Source organism: Cavia porcellus, unplaced genomic scaffold, assembly GCF_034190915.1.
Source record: "Cavia porcellus strain 051 isolate PalLab524CR breed Dunkin Hartley unplaced genomic scaffold, mCavPor4.1 scaffold_5, whole genome shotgun sequence".
Lineage (NCBI taxonomy): Eukaryota > Metazoa > Chordata > Mammalia > Rodentia > Caviidae > Cavia > Cavia porcellus.
In genome coordinates, this window is record NW_026947488.1 from 24,810,041 (window position 1) to 24,833,308 (window position 23,268).

A 23,268-nucleotide genomic window follows, 5' to 3' on the forward strand; every position below is an offset into this window, starting at 1 on the left:
GAGTTGAATAATCACTCTTTTTCTCCTTATTGTTAACTGAAGCTATGTAAAGAAGGTACTAGAGTTGGTTTTGAAAGAGGAAAAGACAAATTTTAAGTTAAATATTGAAACAAGAGTTTTCAAGTGAAAATTTGTAAGAAGGCTGAGAGTTGTGGTTGTTGAAAAATAAAAGCAAATCAAAGTGTTGATTGATCTAGGCTATAAGATTTTGTAAGAGCTAAGATAGGAGAAAGTTGAGAGTACATTCAGTATTATAAAACTTGAAAAAGCGAAATGTGATTTGATAGGCAGAAAGCTGAGTAATTAGTGAATTCTTTTACTATGAGATTTAAGTGAGATTATGCCAATGAACTTTTGCTTCTACATTGGGCAAAGTATTTATTATTGATTGATAATATATCAAAAAAAATTTTTTTTGGTACCAGGGATAGAACTCATGGCCTTGTGCTTGTCAGGCAGGCACTTGCCCCACTGAGCTAAATTCCTGGCCTATATCAAAAATTCTATACATTGCCCTCAAGTGTAGTTCAGTGCTTTGCTAGCATGTGAAAGGTCTTGGGTTTGATTTCCAAAACTAAAAAAAAAAAAAAAAAAAAAAAAAAAAGATTCTTACATAATATTGAAAAGTAGTGCTAGATGTGCGGTGCACACCTGTAATCCCAGCACTTGAGAGGCTGAATCAGGAGGTTTGAAGCTAGCCTGGACTATGTAGTGAATGAACTCAAGGCAAGCCTGAATTACACAGTGAGACCTTGTCTAAAAAAAATCTACAAAAATAATGAAAACTATACCATAGATTCATACTATACCCTGCCCACTATGAGAAACAATGAAATTACACATTAGTAGAATTTTTTATACTTCTTAGAGTCTGCTATCTTACACATTTACCTAAATTATTTTAGACTGGCTGGTGAAGGGAAGAAGTAGTAACAGCTATAGAATGATAATGTAACAGAGTTTAGAGATAAAGGACACTGAAATGTGTTGTGTTAGTAATGACACAGTTAAAGGGGAGGACTGAAGAAAGTGGTAAAAATTGTTTCTTAATAATTACAGTATCCCCCCTACAGTACTAGGGATTAGCCACTGGGTCTTCTACTTTTGCTGTTAAAACAGGGTCTAGATGTAGCCCTGGCTGGCCCCAAAGTGGCACTGATCAACCTTCAGCTGCCTCCCATGTACTGGGATTAAGGCATGTGCCACCATGCCCCCTAAACTGTACATTCTTTAAAAACTCTGATTAAGACTCTGCATCTTTCATTGAGAGGAAGAGGCAGTTCAGGAGTGAGCAGTATGTCAGGGACCTGTATGATTTCAGTTTTTTTAAGCTTGAAGAGTAAAGGAATCATATTCACACAGTGCACAGCCCTATGGTATCCAGAGCCAGTGAGGTACCACACTGGGTTGTGCCTCTTGAGCACACATTCTCATTGTGAGATCTCAGTCTGGAATGTTGGGGTCAGAATGCTGAAAGCGGAGGAGGAGCCTGTCAGGCAGATGGTAGGTGACCAAGGCAGGACGATGGTAGCAGCTCTCTGGTTCCCTCAAGGGGCCTGAGCTTTGAGCTGGCCAGGGTTTCCTCACCTCATCCTCAGAGGTAGTTTATTTCAAGCCATTCATATATATAATTCTGAAGGATGTGTACACCAGTCCTTGCAAGGGTGAGTACCTCCTTGCGCTTCATTCTTTATTCTGCTCGGAACATTTGCGCTCATGTACTTTGAAAATGGAGAGGAACTTTATGTCGACAACTAGCCAAGGCTTCAGAGGTAATAAATGGTGTCTAAGGCCTGTGGCTCTTTGGTCTGTTTGTGTTACATGATTGAAGGCGTACCATGTGGAGGTAGAGAATGAAATCTCTCTAAATAAAAACTTGAGATTTTTGTAAGGAGCCAATTTTAACTCTCATTTCATCCAGATTATTAATAATGACAAATAATTGCTTTTCCAGTCTAACTTTCTTTTCTTTTTTCTTCTTTTCTCCTTGTTTCCAGGGTTTTTATATGGGACTACATCCCCAGAACCACCCCCCTTTTAAATTTGTATTTATTTACTTATTTTAAATTCTGAAACAGAGTTTTAGTGCCCAAGCTGGGCTCAAACTAGTGATCCTTCTGCCTTAGCCTCCCAGAGTGCTGGCATTCCTTACCTACGTTAGAAGGTTTCTCTTTACCTCATCTATCCTACGTCCCTTTGTTTCCATCGTCTTCCTCTTTACCTTCCCTGATGGCACACTGTCCTCACCGCCTTCCTGTACACAGACACACGCACACACACACACACACACACACACACACACACAAACAAGCGTAACAGGCGTTAACTACCTGGCCCTGGGAGGTCCTCTGTTTGAGGCCATGGTATAAACTCATGTTCTTTTCAGTTCTCAGTGGCACAGCTAAGTCCATACTAGAATATTTAAAAGCAGGACTGCATGAAAGGTTTGGGTGTGACCAAAGGAGAGAGCTCTAGGGGTGTATTGTCAGGGTAACAAGTTGTTGGTTGCTCTGTGGGAAATTTGAATTCTCCAGAATCATCAATTTCTGTGGCATGAGCTTCTCCCTTTCCCCCTATTACGTCAGGAGACAGGTCTGAGAGACAGGGAAGCCATCTTGAGTTTTCTTTCAGAATCTGTGCCCTCTCAGAAGGAAAACCAAGTCCTGAAGTTGATGTCTATCCCTTCTCCCAGCATTTCACACTTTGTGTGAATATGTACATATGGTCTACAATGTTGCTTTTGAAAATATCTGTGATAATCACATACACAACCTCCTGCATATTGCTGTTATTTAGCACTATATTATTTTCAAGCTTTTCTGTGTTAATACTTATACTCCTAATTTGTTCATTTTTATCTTTATTACGTGAAGAATCATACTATCAGTTTCCCTACTGATGAATACGTGAGCTGTTTTCCAACTTTTTTAATAGGGCTGGGAATTTAGCTCAGCGGCATAAGTGCCTGCCTTGCAAGCAGGCAGCCGTAAGTTCGATCCCTGGTACCAATAAAAAGGAAAAAGAAAAAAAAAAAAGCCAACTTTTTAAAATATACATCTCTGTCCATGTGTTTCTGTGTGTTGTGTGTAACCATATTTGAGAATTTCCCTTTCCTTTTTTTTTTTTTTTTTTGTGCTGGGAATCAACTTGCTAGGCAGGCACTATGCTGCTGAGCTGGATCCCTGGCCTGAGAATTTCTTTAGGTAAAATTGCTATAAGGTAGAATTTTTTTTCTGGTTTTTTGAGAAAGGGTCTTGCTGTGTAGTCCAGGCTGGTCTTGAACTCACTGTGGAGCCCAAGCTGCCCTCAAATTAGATCCTCCTGCCTTAGTCTCCCAAGTGCTGAGAATACAAGCATGCACCAGCACCCCTGGCATTTTTATTTGGCAGCAGTGCTAGGGGTTAAACCCAGGGGCCCTCACACATACTAGGCAAGTACTATACCACTGAACTACACCCCTAGCCTGATAAGCACATATCTATTTATTTATTTAGGTATCAGGACACAAACTCAGGACCTTGCACTTGCCAAGCAGGTGCTTATGCCACTGAGCTATATCCCCGACCCCTGATAAGCACTTATCGACGTCACTAGAAATTACCAAATTATTCACCAAGATGGTTGTTCCAGTTTACATACCTACCAAAATTTTATGTGTGAATTCTTACTTTTCTATGTTCTAGTGTATGTGAAATAGCATCTCATTGAATGTAATTTTTACTTTTTTAACTGAATGTAATTTGTACTTTCTTGACTGATTACTGAACTTTATATCTTTATTATTAGTTTTTTATTATATAGTATATAATATAAACATATATATTATGTATTATATTATATATTAGATAGGAAATTAAATTGACACCCTTTGCCTTTATTGAGATTCTGATTGACAGTTAATCTTGTCTCATCTAATGTGTTTTTTGAGAAATATGCAGATTTTATGAACAAATATGCAGATTTATGCAGATTAAGGCAGATTATATACCAATTCATGAGGACAAATTAATTTTTAACTTTTGAGAAATGTAAAACTTACTTACCTAGCATGCACAAGGCCCTAAATACAATCCTCAGTACCACCAAAAAAGAAAGAAAGAAAGGAAGAAACAAAGAAAAATATAAAAGTTGAAGAGGAACAAACCAAATCTCAGTTAACATTTCTGCAATCCCTTTCTTTTTTATTCCCTCACGTAGTGCAGCAGCCACTCCCGGCAGCACCTATTATATCCTTTTCTGTCCTTGTTCAGTTCCTGAGCCTTGCTCTGACTACATTTTAAACTTGCCAAACCATAATCCCAACACTTGGGAGGCTGAGGCAGGAGGATTGTCTGTTTGAGGTCAGCCTGGGCTACATAGTGAGTTTAAGGTCAGTCTGAATTACATATCAAGACCCTGTCTTAAAAAAAGAGACTTATTACCTTAATTACAATCCTTTGGAGTATAGGGAATAAATCTACTCTACTTAGCTTGAACAAGATTCAATCCAGGGGGCTGGGGATTTAGCTCAGTGACGTAAGTGCCTGCCTGGCAAGCGCAAGGTCATGACTTCAATCCCTGGTACCAAAAAAAAAAAAAAAAAAAGATTCAACCCAGGGATGTCTCAGAACCTTAAGAGCATGCAGAGCTAGGCCCAAGAGTTAGAGTAATGAAAACTCCCAATTTACTTCTCTTTTCAAGGGAAGAACCAAGCTAAGGATGGAATCTCTTAGACCCAGCCTTACACCCCCAAAATGTATGCTGACCAATTACAAATTCTTAGGAGAAAAAAAAAATTTCTTAGGTGAAGATGCTGACCCAGCAAGGCCAGATGCTTTCCTGCTTCCAGATAGCCATGGCCAAAAGATTGTGTTCTACACATATGGCAGGCAGGAGCTCCTATAATATATGGATAGTACAGAATGATAGAAGCCAGGAAAGGAGAAAAGTCTTACGTACACATATCCACAGGTGTCTCCTCAAATTATCTGTAGCTGAACATATGCTCAGAAGCTTTAAACTGCTTTTCTTAACCCAGCAGTTTCTTTTGTCTTCCAAGCATTATCTGGCTCCTTATCCAGCTTGCTGATCTCCTTCTCATATTCAATTGCAGAAGTATTCTTAACAGATCCCTGACTTCCTAGACTCCTAAGTGAGCTTTTAGGTTTGGCAAGGTGTATTTTCCTCTTGATCAGTTTATTTTTCTATTATCTAATCAGAAAAGAATAGAAAATGTGAATATTAGATATAATATGCTTATAGTTCATTAATGTACCCTGGCCCAAAGAGTAAAAAATAGCAATGAAGCAGGTATTATGAAACTTTAGCAATCTGGAAAGTTCATTCTGCCTTTGCTGAACTTTTATACTCTCTTACAGGAACATGATATAGAAACAACTCATGGTGTGGTCCATGTCACGATAAGAGGCTTACCGAAGGGAAATAGACCGGTTATCCTAACATATCATGACATTGGACTCAATCGTATGTATTTGATATTACATCTTCCCAGTTTATCCCAATACTTTTCTCGTTAAAAATATATATAGTATTTAATAGAGCAGAGATTTCCCCCTCTCTGTGTTTACCTTTACTCCTTATTGCTACATTTGTTAATTTCAGGGTTAAAGTATGTTGGGATAATGGAATTATATCTTGCTTTTGTGTCATACCTGCTAAAGGACAGCAGGATTATATGATGAATTGATTGAGAAAATAGAGCTGAAGTCAGTTTTTTTAAAGTATGTACTCTGGCGCTTTTTTTCCTCCATGTTTCAGGTTAGAAAATTTAGAGTTTTTCAAAACAGGATAATAGGAAAAAAAAAAAAAAGAAAATTCAAGAGTTGAACTTAACTTTGTTCTGAGCACTTCAGTGAATCAGTAAAAGTATTCTTTCTGTACCCTTTCCTCACTAATAAGTGAACTTTTTTAGCCGTAGAGCATTCCTAATCTAAATACTTGAAATATAAAATGATCCAAAATCGGAAATGATTTGAAAACATGGTGCCCCATGTTTATAGCAGAACAGTTTGTAATAGCCAGATCTCAGAAACAACCTAAATGCCCATCCACTGAGGAATGGATAAAAAAGATGTATTTTTATACAATGGAGTACTACTCAGCCATAAAGAAGGATACACTGGAGACTTTATAGGTAAATGGTTACAACTTGAGACCTTAATCATAAGTAAAATTAACCAGACAAGCGTGTGTAAACATCAGATTGTCTCGCTAGTGTGAGAAGCTGAAAGAAACAACATTATGTATGTGTGTGTGAGAGTGTGTGTGTGTTTGTGTGTGTGTGTGTACATTAAAAATAGTTAAGATAGTTATACTATTGATTTCTCTGAGTTTATCGAAGAGAAATATTTGTGTTCAGACAATTGAATGCCCATGTTTTGTGCTCTGGTGACTGATTTGGGGATGACAGTGTGCAGTGGTATGTAACATTGTTGCTCCTGATTGATGTGTTTTGAAATTTTTTTTCTCATTGAAATAAAATAGATTTGAAAAAGAAAAGAAAAACATAGTGCCCTAAATGGAAAATTGTACCCCTAACCTCATGGAACAGGTCACAGTCAACATTAAGGGAACCAAAAATATTGAATATTACAGTTATCTTCATGCTGTATGCATTAGATATATATGAAACATAAGTGAATTTCATCTTTGGACCTGGGTCCCATCTCCAAGATACTTCATTATGTAATGCATCTGTACCAGAGTTCAAAAAATATTTCTGATCTGAAGCATTTGGGAGAAGAGTATTTACCAGTAGTAAAATACTCAGCTTTAGCCACAGACAGAGTTTGAATATTTTTTCACCTAACTCTGGCTTTCAGAGGTGTCTGCAATTACAGAGTTAGAACTTTTGTAGCTGTCTTAGCATGAAAAGTGATTTAAGCTGTTATGCTAAGGGTAAAAACAAGCAGCAGCCCCTTCCTGCACCCTGACAGTTTGAACAAGATAAGCTTCTCAGGGGTTCCACCCAGTGTTCATTAAACAGCAAAGATTTCACATTATTGAACATACATAAAATCCAAGAAGTAAAATATTCTCTTTTTACTGAAAAAAAAAATAAAAGATAAGCTTCTCAGAGTGTTCACTGCAGCCAAGTGCTTGGAGTATGGTCAGTGTTTCTTTATTCGACCTAAGAATAAGGCATATGAGAAACGACAGAACATCGTAAAACCAATAGACATGCACAAAGTGATTCTACTTTGGAGACACTGTGCAGAATTAAGGATTAGTTGTTTTCAAGTCATTGAGAGAACTCTTCTTCAGCCTTTAGGGGAACTTGGATGAGACTGATCCTTCAGACACCTCACTTCAGTGAAATGGTGATTAAAAGGAAGTGAAAAGAAAAATGACATAGCACTGGCTGGGTAGATGAAAATTGGAGAGAAATGGAGAGCCTAGGGCTCACGGGTATTTTTATCTTACAGATAAATCCTGTTTCAACACATTCTTCAACTTTGAAGATATGCAAGAGATCACTCAGCATTTCGCTGTGTGTCACGTGGATGCCCCGGGGCAGCAGGAAGGTGCACCTTCTTTCCCAACCGGGTGAGGCCCCAGGCAAAGCTGTGGGAGACAGGCACTCAGAAAAGCAGCGACTGAGCTCTAGTGGGGGCAGTAGCTTATGCTTCCCTCCCACTTGATTGCTCACAGCCACAGGTTAGACTCATCAGCCCACTGACCTCCTGTTTTCTTTCCTTAGTATCAGAGGACTGTTGTGTACTATTTGTTGGGAGTAACTGCATGTTTTCCCGTATCGGGGAGTGGCTTTCTTTGGCACAGACCTGACTCCTTGTGATCACAGGAATAAATGTCACTTGTCAGTCTTTTATCTGGCCTCTTGTCTGTTTTTAGTCTGTCATTTTTGCATCCCTTCCAGAAACTTCCAACTACATAGGGCCAAACCTAAATCACTTTGAGCTTCCCTGGGAACATTTCCCATCCTTTCCTCCTAATCTAGTGATAGGAATTTGATATCTGTGCAGCTGTTTATTCTGAGAGCTGCCCTCTGTCTGGCCTCACACTCTAGTTCTTCATAAGCTGCTTTGCATGGCAGTCTCAGGCTTTCAGGAGTTCCCTGGACAGTGTGCCTGCTAAGAAGGCCTTGGAAAGTCGAGTGAGAGCACACCCTCTGGATTGCTCCTTCTTCATTTCTCCCGCTGATTTCCAGAGCTGTTTTTAGCCAGGGACTACTGTGAAAGAGTCTTTGCAGAAAAGTAATGGTTAGCAATTAGACTAAATAGTGTTCCAGACACTGCTTTAAATGGTCTGCATCTATCAACTCAATCCTCTCAACCTCAGGGGATAGGTTTACTCCTGTTCTCATTTTGCAGGTGAGGAAACTGAGGCCCAGAAAAACTAGGAACATGACTAAGGTTGTGTAGCAAGTAAGTAGCACAGTCAGGTTTTTAACCCAGGCAGTAGCGCTCCAGATCATTGTTGACTAGTTTCCATGTTCTGTCTACCTCTCAAATGCATATTGTATTAGCCAGTGATCATTTGATATCCAACCAGATTTGGATTCAGTTCCTTTTTCTATTTGGGGCAAAAGTAAAGGACAATTCATCCCTTAAAGTGGCCAGGTATGGGCAACCTGAATTCCTTGTTGTTTATAGAAAACATCCTGTGTCATACATAGGAAGTCATCTAAAGATCCCATCTCTGATTCTGGCATCTCTGTCTGCTTCCCACTTTTTGTGGATTCCTGCTTTGGATGTATTTCTGGATGATTTTAGCATTAGCTGAGTCATAACACAAAAAGCAGTTAACAAAATAACATCATCTTATACTTAAGTGAAACAAATATAAGCATTTATGCTGAGGAGCCCAAGACCTGTAACTGTGTGCTTAGACCCAGGAGAGTTTTGTTTACTGTGGCATTTAACTGCCCAAGTATTAGCAGTGTAAGAAGATCTGCTTCCTGAGCTGACTTCTGCCGGAAGTTTACTGAGCCTAGATCCCAACTGAAATGACTATTAGGGGTTTGGAAACATTACAAGAGAGGACCACATTACTAGTTCGTCATGTAACTTTCTCTGTCACATGGGTTTTTCTACCTTCCTTTTAACATGGCAGTCATGGAAGCATGCCACACTCACTTCCAGGCACCACAATACCTCCTTTGAGCCTTTGGTAAAAGAAATATTTCTCAGACTGGCAATTGTGGGTGTTTTCTAATTCAGGAAGTATCTTTTTGAATTTCAGGTACCAGTACCCTACAATGGACGAGCTGGCTGAAATGCTGCCTCCTGTTCTTACCCACTTAAGGTAGATCCATTCTACAGTCTTCCTTTTTTTTTTTTTTCTTTTCCTCATGGTGCTGAGGATCAAACTCAGGGCCTCCTGCAAGCAAAGCAAATACTTTACTGTTGAACCATACCCCCAGCCCTTCAGTTTTTGTGTTTCTGTTCCAGTGGATAAATGATGAGCAAACTAGAATATTCAGTAACCTAGTGGAACCTAGTAGAGGAGTGGGGAGGGAATGGTTAACAGGTAAGCAACAGTCACAATAAAGCACCATAAAAGCATTAGGGCGCGAGTTATAGCTCTGGTAGAGCTCTTAACATGCCCGACTCTAGATTCATTTCCTGCATCAAAACAACAAAAGGAGTCAGTGGAGTGTTTGTGATAGAGAAAATGAAAGGATATTCATAACTAAGACTGGTTAGGGAGTGTGTGTTTAGGATAGTATCATGTAGGCTGAGACCTGGAAGATAGCAGGGAACAACCTAGGTAGAGTCAGGACAAAAAGATTCCAGGCTAGAATAAGAACAAGTGGAACAGAGGAATGAGTGAAATTTCAGAAATAGACAACGTCCAGATTACATCAGTCTAATAGAGCAGATAAGAATTTGTAGTTATGTTAGGTATAAAGGAAAGACACTGGAGGATTTTAATCAGAGGAGTAATTATATAATTTACTCTTTTAAAATAATCACTTTAGAAATATAAACTGTATATCAATAACAATGAATTTTTAAAAAATGATTATCTTGATGTGATGGTTTAGAAAATAGTCAGAGGGAAAATGCAAGGAAACCAGTTAAACTACTAGAGTATCCACGCAAGAGATAATGGTAGCTTAGTATTGGCAGCTGTCCGGGAAGGATTGAAGTGGATGTTAATAAATAGAAATATTCTAGTGGTAGACTTTACAGAGTTTGCTGGTGAGTTGGATACTGAATTGAAAAACAGGATGACTACTATGATTTCAGTCATAATTTATTTAATCATTAAAATGAATTTGAAAATAGTTAGTTATATCCTCATGTATGTATATATATGGAACTAAAGCTCAGAAAGCTTAAAAAAAAAAAGCCTCCCCGACCTTTAGCTCCTCGAAAGGCTAAGGTTACTTGAGCCTAAATGTTTAAGACCATCCTGGACAACATAGCCCTCATCTTAAAAAAAAAAAAAAAAGAAACTTTCTCAGCTTCTTAAATCTGGTGAATGTCAGCCAGGATATGAAACTGGTTGTATTCTTGTTTTCAAATGACATTGACTTATGTCAGTTGTTGGACTTTGCTGTTCACAGTCTGAAGAGCATCATCGGGATTGGAGTTGGAGCTGGAGCTTACATCCTCAGCAGATTTGCAGTAAGTGCATGGAGAATTAATCTCACCCTTGAAGCACTGCTTGGGTCACTGCTGTTACTGTTGGGTTAAATGACTAGGTACTCTTTGGGTCTTAATTGTTTTTGTGTAGATTCTGTTGCTTCAGATACAGGTTTATATAAAGACTTGTCTTTGCACAGCATTTGAAACATCACAAATGAGGGCAGTGCTGTCTTTAAAAGATCTAGATGCAGCTTATGATGGACTTTTATGTAGCTGTTTAAATTGTACAAACTTGTAATGACACAATTTACATACACTATAATATAAGAAAGAAAGAATATAAATAGACTCATATAAAGTTTGTAATAGGGATGGGAAAGAGCTGAAAGGAAATGTACCAGAATGTAACAAGGGCTGGGCATGATGGCACATGCCTGCAGTTTCAGCTTCTAGGGAATCTGAGGCAGAAGGATATCAAATTCAAGATCACTCTGGGCAACTTAACAGGACCTTGTCTCAAAATAAAAAAAGGGAAAGGACTAGGGATGTAGCTCAGTGGTAGAGCACTCCATGTCCAATCCCCAGTACTACAGAACAAAACAAAACAAAAATAAGCCAGGCATGGGGGTATATACCTGTAATTCCAGCGCCCAGGAGGCTGAGGCAGGAGGACTGCCTGAATTACACAAGACCCTGTTTATAAACAAACAAACAAACTAGGTCTGTGATAGAATAATGTGAGATTTTACTCACTTTCTTCTTTATAATTTCTTTGTCAGACTCAACAGTAAACCTAATCAGAGACAAAAAGGAAGCTGGAGAGTTTTGAGTTTACATGGAAATGTTCCTATTTTTTGAAAAGCCTGCTTTGGTTATAGGAGTGTCTTTTGGAAGTGGCATCACCTATTTAGATGGTTTTAGAAAAAAACTGTAAAAGCCATTGTTAGGAACAAAGACCTAGGAATGTGCAACAGCCCATTTTAAGCTTGAGCAGCCCCTGTGGGAAGTGAAAATGAACAACTGCAGTATGTATGCTCTCCTCTGCTATAAAAAGAAGAAACTTTTCTTCCTTATAAATGTGCACAAGGCAACATAATTTTCTAGCAGCTTAAGAAACTAGTTTCCAGATGCTAAGTCAGATTTCAAGAGCTATTTTCTACATATTCTTCTTAGCACCTCTGTAGTCTTTCAGATGTGAGAAACGAAGCCTTGTATAAATCACCTAACCATATCCCGGCTGTGTTAGAACTGTGGGAGTGTAACTTTCATACTGTTGTCTGTGTCTCATCTTTCAGCTCAGTCATCCAGAACTTGTGGAAGGCCTTGTACTCATTAACATTGACCCATGCGCTAAAGGTTGGATTGACTGGGCAGCTTCCAAAGTAAGTACCATGTGCAAGTATCCATTGAGTAGTCCCTTGCTTCCTTCTGAGAACAGAGGAACTTTACTTTTCATTGGGGTAGATCATTGGGTCATTCATTGGGTTAATGGTGAAGCATTTTAAGTATGACTTGCTGAATGTTAACATATATAATCATTACCTTATCAATATATAGATTATTTCCAGTACTCCAAAAGGTTTCCATGTACCTTTTCTTAGTTTAGCCTTCTGTTCTTAAATGTCATGTAATTAGAATCATAATATTTTCTTTTGAATGTGGTCTCTTTCACTTATTATTGTGATTAATATTCATGTTGTATGGTGTAGCAGTAGTTTTGTTTTACAGTTTTTTTGGACAGTGTCTCACCATGTAGTCCAAATTGGCCTTGAACTTGGATGGAATCCTGCCTCAGCCTCCTGAGTACTGAGATTACACGTGTGCACCACCACACCTGACCAGTAGTAATTTTTCATTGATTTTTAATATTTTACCTGCAAATTACATTTTGGGGTTGGGCATGTTGTTGCATAACTATAATCCTGTCTGCTCAATAGGCTGACAAAGGAGAATTGCAGGCTCTAGCCCAGTCTGGGCAACTTAGCGAGACCATGTTTCAAAATAAAAAGGATTTGGGATGTATCTTAGTGCTCCCTGGGTTCCCCACTACCATATACAGATATAGATATGTGGATATACGTATACGCAAATACCCACAGTGAATTTCTGTTATTTGGTTGTGATGAATCTAGCTACCATACATATTCTTTTGTCTTTCAAGATACAGATAGACATATATGTTTTTCAGTAGACATATCTACAATTGAAATTGCTGCCTCATAGGGCAGTTGTATATTTACTTTAGTGTAGATATTGCCAGTTTCCAAAATATTTGGCCAATTTACACACCAGCAGCATATGCAAGTTTCAGCTTACACTATCACCAATATTTTTTTCTTAAACTTTTTTGAGATGAAGTTTCACTACGCAGTTCAAGCTGACCTGAAAGTCACTTTGTAGCCTACATTGGCCTCAAACTCCCATCAGTCCTGTCTTAGCCTCCCAAGTGCTAGGATTGCAGGCATGCGCCACCACATCTGTCTTTCACCAACATTTCATATCATCTGTCCTTTTCCTTTTTGTAAAAGATGAGCAGTTTTATTTGTAATATTAATTTGTTTTTATTTGGCAAATATCACCAATATAAATGTTTTTCTTCTCTCTTTTTTTTTTTTTTTTTTTTTTTTTTTAGACAGGGTCTCGCTATGTAGTTCAGGCTGGCCTTGAGCTCACTTTGTAACCCAGGCTGGTGTGGAACGCAAGGATCCTCCTGCCTCAGGCTCCGGAGGACCGGGACTACAGGCGTGAGCCACCACGCCTGATTTATAAATGTATTTCTTAAAATAACTGCTGTGCCACTTTTTTCTTTTTTGTTTTGGCAGCACTGGGGATCAAACCCAATGCTACGCAAACTCACTGAGCTACAACCCCAGCTCTGTGTCATTTTTTAAATTTTAGTTATGTTTATACAAGTAAATAACTTTCGGTTTTAATTAGCATTTGCCTAAGCAGTAGTGATATTGAATATCTACTCTTAAATACCCTCTTGTAAAGTACTTATTTCAAGTCTTTTGTTTCATTTCTTATTCTTTGCCTTTTTTAAAAAAAAATCAGCATGAGGCATAAAAAGATTAATAAGTAAATGACTCTGATAAACTCATCTCTATTACTATTCCCAAAGATGTGAATTTTTGTTTCCTATCTGAAAAATGCAGGAATTTGAACTCTAACATATGTGCAGATAGGTAACTAAGAGTATGCTAATGACTACAAATGTAAACAAATCCAATTACTAAACTAGAGTAAAAGATAAGAAATAGGACTGTACAGAAAAACAAAACAGTAATAAAAAAAATAAGAAATAAAGCTTTATATTCTGTTCCTTTGTATTTAACTCACTTGTGCTAAAAATAATTCAATTTCTAGGTTGAAAAAAAGAAAGCTTCTGAAATAGTTTCTTTTTAACATACAAAATATTTACGTGTTATTTTAACCTGTCAGAGTTTTAGATTAAATCAGGGATGTTTTCATAACATAAAGCTTCTCGGTGAGGAGACTAGGAATTGAACTCAGGACCTCATGCTTGCCAGGCAGGCACTGTGCAGCTGAGCTAAATCCCTGGCCCAGTGATTGCTCATTTCTTCCTCATGCTGGAGATTCAACCGTGGACCTTATACATGTTAGGCAAGAACCACCCCCTCCTCACCTCACTCCCGTCCACAACCTTATGCATACTAGTCATGCATTCCTCCACTGAACTTCCTCCCTCACACCAGCTAAGCCCTCTAAATACTTTTAAGTTACTGTTAATGTTCTATCATTGAAAGAGTCTCTAAAATACTACCACCTAGCATATCACATGTATCAGGGATTTATACTCAAACCCATAAGATCCATTGATTTGATATCTGAGAAATGTATTTGAAAACTAGTGATAAAGATTTAAACAGAGGGATATTAGTTTTGAAAAGAACATTTGTGCTTACTGTGTACCAGGCACTAATCTTTTTTTTTTTTGGTCTTTTTGAGGCAGGGTTTCACTATGTAGTTTAGAATGGCCTTGAACTCACTTTGTCGCCCAGGCTGGCCTTGAAATTGCAGCAGTCCTCCTGCTTCAATCTCCCAAGTTCTGGGATTATACATGTGCACCACCACTGCCAGCCTTAACTTTCTTATATATATTTAAACTTCTCATTCTCAGGGTAACTCATTTAAGTTGTGTGTTATCCCATAGAGACATAAGCCATTTGCTTAAAGTTACTTGGCTAGAACATCGTTGAACCAAGATAATTCTTTTTTTTTTTTTTTTTTTTTTTTTTTTTGTCTTTTTTGAGACAGGGTCTTGTTATGCAGTTCAGACTGGCCTTGAGCTCATTTTGTAGCCCAGGCTGGTCTCAAACTCGCAATGATCCTCCCACCTCAGCCTCCCGAGTGCTGGGATTACAGGCATGAGCCACCACGCCCTGCTCTGAACCAAGATAATTCATTAAATGATTGTTCATAAGACAAAAAGATAGAAACCGTTTAACTGTCACAAGGTAATAAAATTTTGATACAACTGTAGAAGAGAAAAGTGTACTTTCAAGAAATTTTGTTAGCTAGGCAAGGTAGTGCACGCCTGTGATCTCAGCACTTGGGAGTTGGGGCAGGAGGATAACCACGAGCTGAGGCCAGCTGGGGCTACATATTGAGTTCAAGACCAGCCTAAACTACATAGCAAAGCCCTGTCACAAAACAATTTTTTAAAAAGTTTTTTTTTAATATTACAGCTTTTTACAGTGGCACATGCCGATAATCTTCACTACTTAGACTGAGGTAGGAGAATTGCAAGTTTGAGGCCAGCGTGGGCAGCATATTAAGACTGTCTTAGAGGATGGATGTAGCTCAGTACCCCCTGTGCTCAATCCCTAGTTTAAACAAAAAACAAAAACAAAATAAATATATATGTATATTATTTAAGGAAATGAGAAAGATCTAATTTTAAGTGAAAAAATTGACACAAAACATGTATTATGATCCTAAAGTTGTTTAAATCCATATACGTAAGAAAAGAATATAATATATTATTAATGGTTATATCATTGGCTGTTAGCATTACACATTAATGTATTTTTCATATTCTCTGCCTAATTTTCTATAATAAGCATATATTTTTAATTATTTTGAAATAATTACCTACCACCAGACCAAATTCCAAATTTTGTTCATCCTTTTCCACCTTTTAAGTTTTGGCAAAGGGATGCATCCCTTAGTTTTTGGTAAAATATGTTTCATTATGCAGTTCAGGCTGGCCTAGAAACTTACCATTGTATCCCAGATTGACCTTGAACTCATAGGAATCCTCCTGCCTCAGCCTCCCAAGTGCTGGGATTACAGGAATGTGCCATCACACCCAGTCTGCTTTGGAAATTCTTATAGTGTGCTTTATGTAAAATTGGTTCTAAATTCTGTCTGGTATATGGGTATATTAATACATGTAACAACCTGATAAAAGTTCAGATTTATAACTACTTATGATATTTTTGTTTTGGTTTGGTTTTTTGTGGTGCTAGGGGTTGAACCCTGGGCCTTCTCACTAAGCAACATCCTCAGCTCTTTTTAAAAATTTTTTATTAAAAAGATTTATTTTTATTTTATTTTGAAACAAAGTCTTGCTAGATTGAATTTGGTTTTTAATTCTAATTATCTTTAACTTAAAACTTATGGAACCTTAACAACCCGTGTGAAGATTTAAAGATTTCGGGGGCTGGGGATTTAGCTCAGCGGCATAAGCGCCTGCCTTGCAAGCAGGCAGTCGTGAGTTCGATCCCTGGTACCGATAAAAACAAAAAAAGACCAAAAAATAAATAAATAAATAAATAAAAGATTTAAATTTAGATTTCTTTCTTCCTTAATCTTTTTGGGGCTGTAGGATTCTGCCTTATCTGTGCCCACGTGGGCCTCCCTCACTACTACTCCTCTATTGCTACCCCCAACCCAGTACTTCACCTCCGATCCAAGTGCAAGTGGGAATTCAGCAGGAAGAAGCTTAAGAGGAAGCAGCAACATAATTTGAGTTTGGAACTTTTTCCAAAAATAGTATAACGGTCTGCAGTTCTACACAGATTGTTGCATTTATTAGACCATGAGATACATCATTTCAAAGTAGGAAGAGTTAGAAGAAAAATGTTCAAATGGAAGAACATTCTGTAAATATATTCATTTCTTCCCACTCCTTGAAATAAAGATAGCAAAATCTGGGGGAAAAAAAATGGTTTTTTCCCCCTTGTGTGGCTTGGGAGTGGTTGTAAGTTAATTTTTATTCTCTATCTACTGTAAATGCAGATGTATAGGCAGAAATGAAGTAGCCAATAGCTCTGTGTTCTAGGTCTCAACTTTAAAGCCCCTCTTTTTTTTTTCCTTTGGCTTTTGGTTTTTGGTTTTTGGTTTTTTGAGATGAAGTCTTGCTCTGTGGTCCAAATAATCCTTCTATTCCAGCCTCCCGAGTAGCTGGGACTGTAGTTGCACACCGCCTTGTGCAGCTCCAGCCCTGTGTTTCTAAAGCAAGCTCTATTACTACCCTGGAATGAAGACTCCTTTTTTTTAACTTGTTTCTTTTTCTCATGTTTGTTTGAAAGCAACATCTCATAGAAATGTGTAAATATTGAACTGTGGGGTTTTGTTTGTTCTGTGGGGGACAACATATACAGTGTACTCACCTTAAGTAGACACTTCGGTAAATTTTTTACATGTAGTATAACCTTAATGCAGAAATTTTATCTTTTTAGATCTCTGGCTTGACAATGAACATTGTGGACATTATTTTGGCTCATCATTTTGGGCAGGTAAGTGCCTGTGCAACCAGGAAAGATGGGTTTATTGTGCATTTCAAGCCTTATTATATCTACGGGTAAAAGAGTACTCGTTGTTTACTTAATCCTGGCAGATAATGCTTCCAGTGCAGCATGAGCTGCAAGTGGCCCTGCAAAGGCCAGTCTTAGGGGAGAGGCACTGACTCAGGGCCACATGATTATTGGTATTGGGAAAGGTGAAAGAAAACCTCTCTCCCCCCACCTGCCTTTGTAAGTGACATATGCCATCTGTTGATGTTTGGTAAGATCACATGTCACAGCAAACATCTTTATAGCCATCAGAGGGCCTGGGAAAGGCTTCTCATAGTTACTTCAGAGGGAGAAAAAGAGAATCTATTAAATGTTGTTACTGGAAAGAAAATTAGGGATTATTTTATTCAATACCCATGAACTAGTGAAGAAACTAAACCCAACAAAAGAAGTGTCATATGGGAACTGTAGTGCCTTGATTCATGAACCTAATTGTTTCCACGATTCTGGTCAAGATTCTGTAACTGTTGGATGGAGGAGGGAGACTCAACTAGTAGTTGAGGGAGCCCAGTCCATTTTCCAAAAGAAGAAGTGAGTTAGGTGACCTGAGGAGTGATAAAATGTGTGAGCAGTGAGACCAGAGAGCTGAGGTACCTTGACTGGAGCCAGAACAGTGTAAACGAAGTGATGGGCCCTCAGGTACAGTCTGTGTAGTTAGTTCTAAATGTACCCGAAGGAAAATGGTAAGTGGAGAAAAAGTGAGCATTTGTTAAAAACTGATTATTTATGTCACGGGAGTTTGGAGACTTTTGATAAATGCTTTAGATCCATTAACTCTGTTATTTTTCTCCTGATACTCGTAGCCTAAGTTTAAGATAGGGACAGCAGGGCTCCGTGGCATAAGTGCTTGCCTGGCAAGTGCAAGATCATGAGTTCAATTCCTGGTACCCATTAAAAAAAGAAAGTAAAATATAGGGACAACCAAGAGCCCTCTGCAGTTCAGTTTGCCACTGTTATCCAGATAGTAAATGGTAGAATTGGTATTTGAATACAGGTCTAGGACTGAGGCTGTAGCTCCAGTGATAGAGCATTTGCATAACATGTACAAGGCCCTGGGTTCTATCTAGCACTGCAAAAAGAAAAAGAAAGTGGGGGGGCGGAATTAACATGAATTTCAGGTCCAAATCCAGAAGCCCATAATCTTTTTTTTCCCTTACTATATTTTTATAAAAATTACAATTTCACATTTATTTTAAAACACAGAAATTCAACAAAGCTTGTTACAAAGAATCTGAAATCTACCCCATTGTCTGCCTCCTAAAGACAGCCACTTTTTTCTGATTCTTTTATGATGTCTCCATAATGCTTTAATTGAGATATAACCTACATATAGTATAATGCACAAATCGTAAGTATTCATTAGTCCCCCACATCAAATAAGATAATTTGTGATTCTGTTATCTCTGTAGGTTTTTGGGGCTCATTTGGTTTGGTTTGATTTGGTTTTTGGTAGTGGTGCTCCTGAGTATTGAACCTAAGGCTTTTGCATGAGCTTTGGCCCCACTCCATTTTATTTTGTTTTGTTTTGTTTTATTCTATTTTATTTCATTAAAAAAAAAAAAAAAAAAGACCTGGGGATATAACTCAGTGTGAAGGCCTCGAGTTGAATCCACAGTAATGGAAACACACACTAGCGTACACACACAAATAAGGAAACTCTGGTTGAAAGTAAATGACCTTTTTATTTCAAGGTGAAAAAGAAAAAAGAAAAAACCACCAGTCCTGAAATAGTCAACAAAACAAAACAAAGTAGATGACCTAAGCTTTTTATAATAGGTGATTTGGTGCGTTCATCTGACACGGAATATGGTACCAAACCAGGCAAAAACAAATGGACATATTTTATTTTATTTATTTATTTATTTATTTTGTCTTTTTTCCTTTTTATCGGTACCGGGGATCGAACTCAGGACTGCCTGGTTGCAAGGCAGGCACTTACGCCGCTGAGCTAAATCCCCAGCCCCAAATGGACATATTTTAGCCATTCAAATTAGCAGTAGATTAGTAGCTACCAGACTCCACTACCCTTGCCATCACGGACAGTGAGGATTGGCTTTTAGAGAAGAAATACTTCAAAGCAGATGTGAAAATAGTGTTCAGGAAGATGGAATGAACTCAGAGTCATTTTAGGAAAGTTCACATAACAGTTATAATTTCAAAAAGTTTCTTTGTGTCTTCTTTTGCTTATTCTAGGAAGAACTACAGGCCAACCTGGACCTGATTCAAACCTACAGACTGCATATTGCCCAAGATATCAACCAAGAAAACCTACAGCTCTTTCTGGGTTCCTATAATGGGTACAGTTTTTCCCACTCCTTCACCTGTTATAGACCAGGTCCAAAAAGAAAACTAGCGTTTAAGGGAGAGGACCGGGAGAATAAGCTACTTCTCCTATTTTTAATATTTTTAATTTTAATTTAAAATTTTTTTTTTTTAAACAATGGGATTGGCTTTAAGCTGTTTCACCAAAATAGGAGCAGGGCTTTAAGCTAGATACAAAGGACCGGGGATTTAGCTCAGCAGCATAAATGCCTGCCTGTCAAGCATGAGGTTGTAAGTTTGATCCCTGGTACCAAAAAAGAAATGAAAACAGTTTTCAAGAAGATTCATTGAACTGAAAGCCATTTCATCAGTGTTAACATACCAGTTGTAGCTTGAAGGTGTCGTCGTCGTTGTCGTCTTCTTCTTCTTCTTCTTCCTCCTCTTTCTTCTTTTTTCTTCTTTCTTTTTCCTTTTTTTTTTTTTTTTTTGTCTTTTTCGTTTTTATCGGTACCAGGGATCAAACTCATGACTGCCTGCTTACAAGGCAGGCGCTTATGCCGCTGAGCTAAATACCCAGCCCTCTTTTTCCTTTTTGAAATAAGGTCTCACTATGTAGTTCAGACTGGCCTTGATTTTTACAGCAATCCTCCTGTCTCAGCCTTCCAAGTGCTGGGATTACAGGCATGCACTTACCGTGTCCAGCTCAAAGTGTTTTTAAGACAAAGGAACTACAGTTATGTACACCCACAAAAGCAATCAAGTCATATGAGGAAGCACCAGAAAGTGCATGTGCAGAGACCAAGGAGAGACTTAGCTTTGACTTAGTTGCTCTTTGCTGATAGTTCGTCATCAGGAAAAAGTTATGTATGTATACTAGTCGGTTCGCTGATTTATGTATTCCAAGATACACTGTCACATCTCCCCGGCCTACCTACCACAGTTTATTTCTGTAAACTAGTTGGAAAATGAAGACTTAGGACTTGGCAGCTTCAGTAGTCTTGCTATTGAATTTTAAAGTCGTATCCTTTTAACACTCTAAAGAGTCCCTTGTTCTTACTCTGTACTGTTCAGGAAGCCTCTAAAATGGCTACTCCAGAGCACTGTTCAGGGACACTTCCTTTCTCAGGTGTGAAAGAAAGATATTTTGGGGCTGGGGATTTAGCTCAGCAGCGTAAGCATTTACCTAGCAAGCATGAGGTTGTCAGTTTAATTCCCGGTACCAAAAACCAAAAAAAGATACTTTTCATATTCCTCAATATGTTTTGATTTTCAAAGGCATTGATTTCTGCTTTGTTTTTTAGACGCAGAGACCTGGAAATTGAAAGACCCATTCTAGGCCAAAATGATAACAGATTAAAAACATTAAAGTAAGTCCCTCAGTTTCTCCCTGAATTGCCAACTATTTAAATTGTCTGTCATGACTAATTCAGTGTTGAGTGGAGAATCGATAATGTGTACTTATTTACTGAGACATACCTCTTCTGCTGCCTATTCCTAGGTGTTCTACTTTACTGGTGGTTGGGGACAATTCACCTGCTGTGGAGGCTGTGGTAAGTATGTCCTGGTATTGCAAGGAAGACAGATGAAAATGTAGTAAAGGGCCAGGGATATAATGCAGTGTCTGCCTGGCAAGCGTAAGGTCCTGAGCACTCTGCCAACGTAATAGAACCAGTTATTACTAACTTTTTAGGGTTTGTTCTTTGTGATGCACATTAGAAAATTAGTTCTTTGTCAGTCACTAGGCTTCATCAGATGGGGTCACTGTTGCCCTTGATTGCTATGTGTGGTACAGTTCACTTTGTGGCAAGTGGTACAGTGAAGTACCATTTAGTTACTGTCAGACTCCAGACAGCCCAGCCTTCAGTGCAGAACAGATTACCAGCTTAAGTACAGCAGACTGGAAGACTGCTGAGAGCCTGTGTACTTTTTCTCTACCTTCTTCCCAAGTACATAGTACACCGACAAAAATGCTATGTTCGGGCTAGGGATTTAGCTCAGCGGCATAAGCACCTGCCTTGCAAGCAGGCAGTCCTGAGTTTGATCCCTGGTACCGATAAAAACGAAAAAGACAAAAAAAAAAAAAATTAAAAAAAAAAAATGCTATGTTCATTGTGGAAAATATGAAAAAAATTGTCAGATGTGGCAGTATACTCTTATCATTCCAACACTCAGCAAGCTGAAGCAGGGGGATTATCACAAGTTTGAGGCCAGCCTGGACGACATAGTGAGACTCAAATCTCAAAAAAGAAAATATGAAAACATTTAAAAATAGAAGGATGGGCTAAGGGAGGCCAATTATGAGCCCATTATCCAAAGACAGACTGTTACCTTTTTTTTTTTTTTTTTTTTTTTTGGTATCAAGGATCAAACTCACGACCTCATACTTGCAAGGCAGGCGCTTATGCCACTGAGCTAAATCCCCAGCCTCAGACTATTTATGTTTTTAAACACAGACCTGACTACATTAAATATAAAAGATTTGGGGGCCTTATTATTTCAAACTATTGATAACATTTTTCTATATTATGAAGACAGTATGTCTATGTAATATTCAGTCTGTTTACCCTTACTTCTGTTGATTATACCACAGTGGTGATTTTATACCACTACTAACTAGTATTGAACTTCTTTATTAAATCTTTGACTGAATCTTTATTTTCATGAGGTAAATTTGCAGAAGTAGAATTAATGGTTCAAAAATCTTTTCATTGTTTTTTTTTTACTGTTTTTTTTTTTAATTGGTACCAGGGATCGAACTCACAACTGCCTGCTTGCAAGGCAGGCGCTTATGCCGCTGAGCTAAATGCCCAGCCCATTTTACTGTGTCTTGCTGTGTAGTTCAGGCTGGCCTCAAACTTTCAGTGAGCCTCCTACCTCACCCTCCCGAGTCCTGGAATTACAGGTATGCCACCATGCCCAGCCAAAAAACATAGACCTTTGTTTTGGATACGGAGGCACAACTTGCAATCCCAGATAGGAGATTAAGACAAGAAGATCACACGTCCAGGGTATTCTGGGAAATTTAGTGAGACCTGTCTCAAAATAAAACAAAAAATAGTTGAATGCTACAGTGCAACTTTAGCATGTCCAAGGTACTGGGTTCACACCCCAGTATTGCAAATAAAATATAAAATAAAATAAATGAACTTTTATAAGAATTTTAATACATTTTGCCAGATTCACTTCCAGAAAAAACATCCTGGGCCGGGGATTTAGCTCAGTGGCATAAGCACTTGTGTGGCAAGCATGAGGTTGTAAATTCAGTCCCCAGCACCGCCAAAAAAAAAAGAAAGAAAAAACATACCAGTGTATTGCCACTAGCAATATATGAAACTGGCCAGGGATATAGCTCAGTGACACAAGTGCCTACCTAGCAAGTACGAGGTCATGAGTTTGCTCCCAGTACAAAAGAAAAAAGAAAATATAGATAAATATCTATATATAAATAAAGCTGCCTGTTGTCACTATACCATGTCTAGCACTAAATTTATGTATTTATTTTTGCAGTGCTAGGGACTGAACCCAGAGCTTCACATATATGAGAATGATGTATGCCACTGAGCAGTGTCTCTAGCCTTCTGGATTTTTATTATAAGCAATTAATTTTGTATATTAAAAATGATATTTCTGGG

The 23,268-nt window shown here is 38.2% G+C and overlaps 1 protein-coding gene across 4 annotated transcripts in view; it reads left to right on the forward strand.

The window, feature by feature from the left end:
* Ndrg3 (NDRG family member 3) overlaps window positions 1–23,268 on the forward strand; it is a 71,360-nt gene that overhangs the window by 37,852 nt on the left and 10,240 nt on the right. For all 4 annotated transcript variants that reach the window (XM_003467636.5, XM_005002762.4, XM_063248399.1 and 1 more), the window contains 9 exons: window positions 5,358–5,463; window positions 7,425–7,545; window positions 9,202–9,264; window positions 10,532–10,592; window positions 11,849–11,935; window positions 17,261–17,317; window positions 19,568–19,671; window positions 20,938–21,003; window positions 21,135–21,186. In XM_003467636.5, the coding sequence (XP_003467684.1) occupies window positions 5,358–5,463; window positions 7,425–7,545; window positions 9,202–9,264; window positions 10,532–10,592; window positions 11,849–11,935; window positions 17,261–17,317; window positions 19,568–19,671; window positions 20,938–21,003; window positions 21,135–21,186 (717 nt within the window). The remainder of the gene's footprint in view (window positions 1–5,357; window positions 5,464–7,424; window positions 7,546–9,201; window positions 9,265–10,531; window positions 10,593–11,848; window positions 11,936–17,260; window positions 17,318–19,567; window positions 19,672–20,937; window positions 21,004–21,134; window positions 21,187–23,268) is intronic.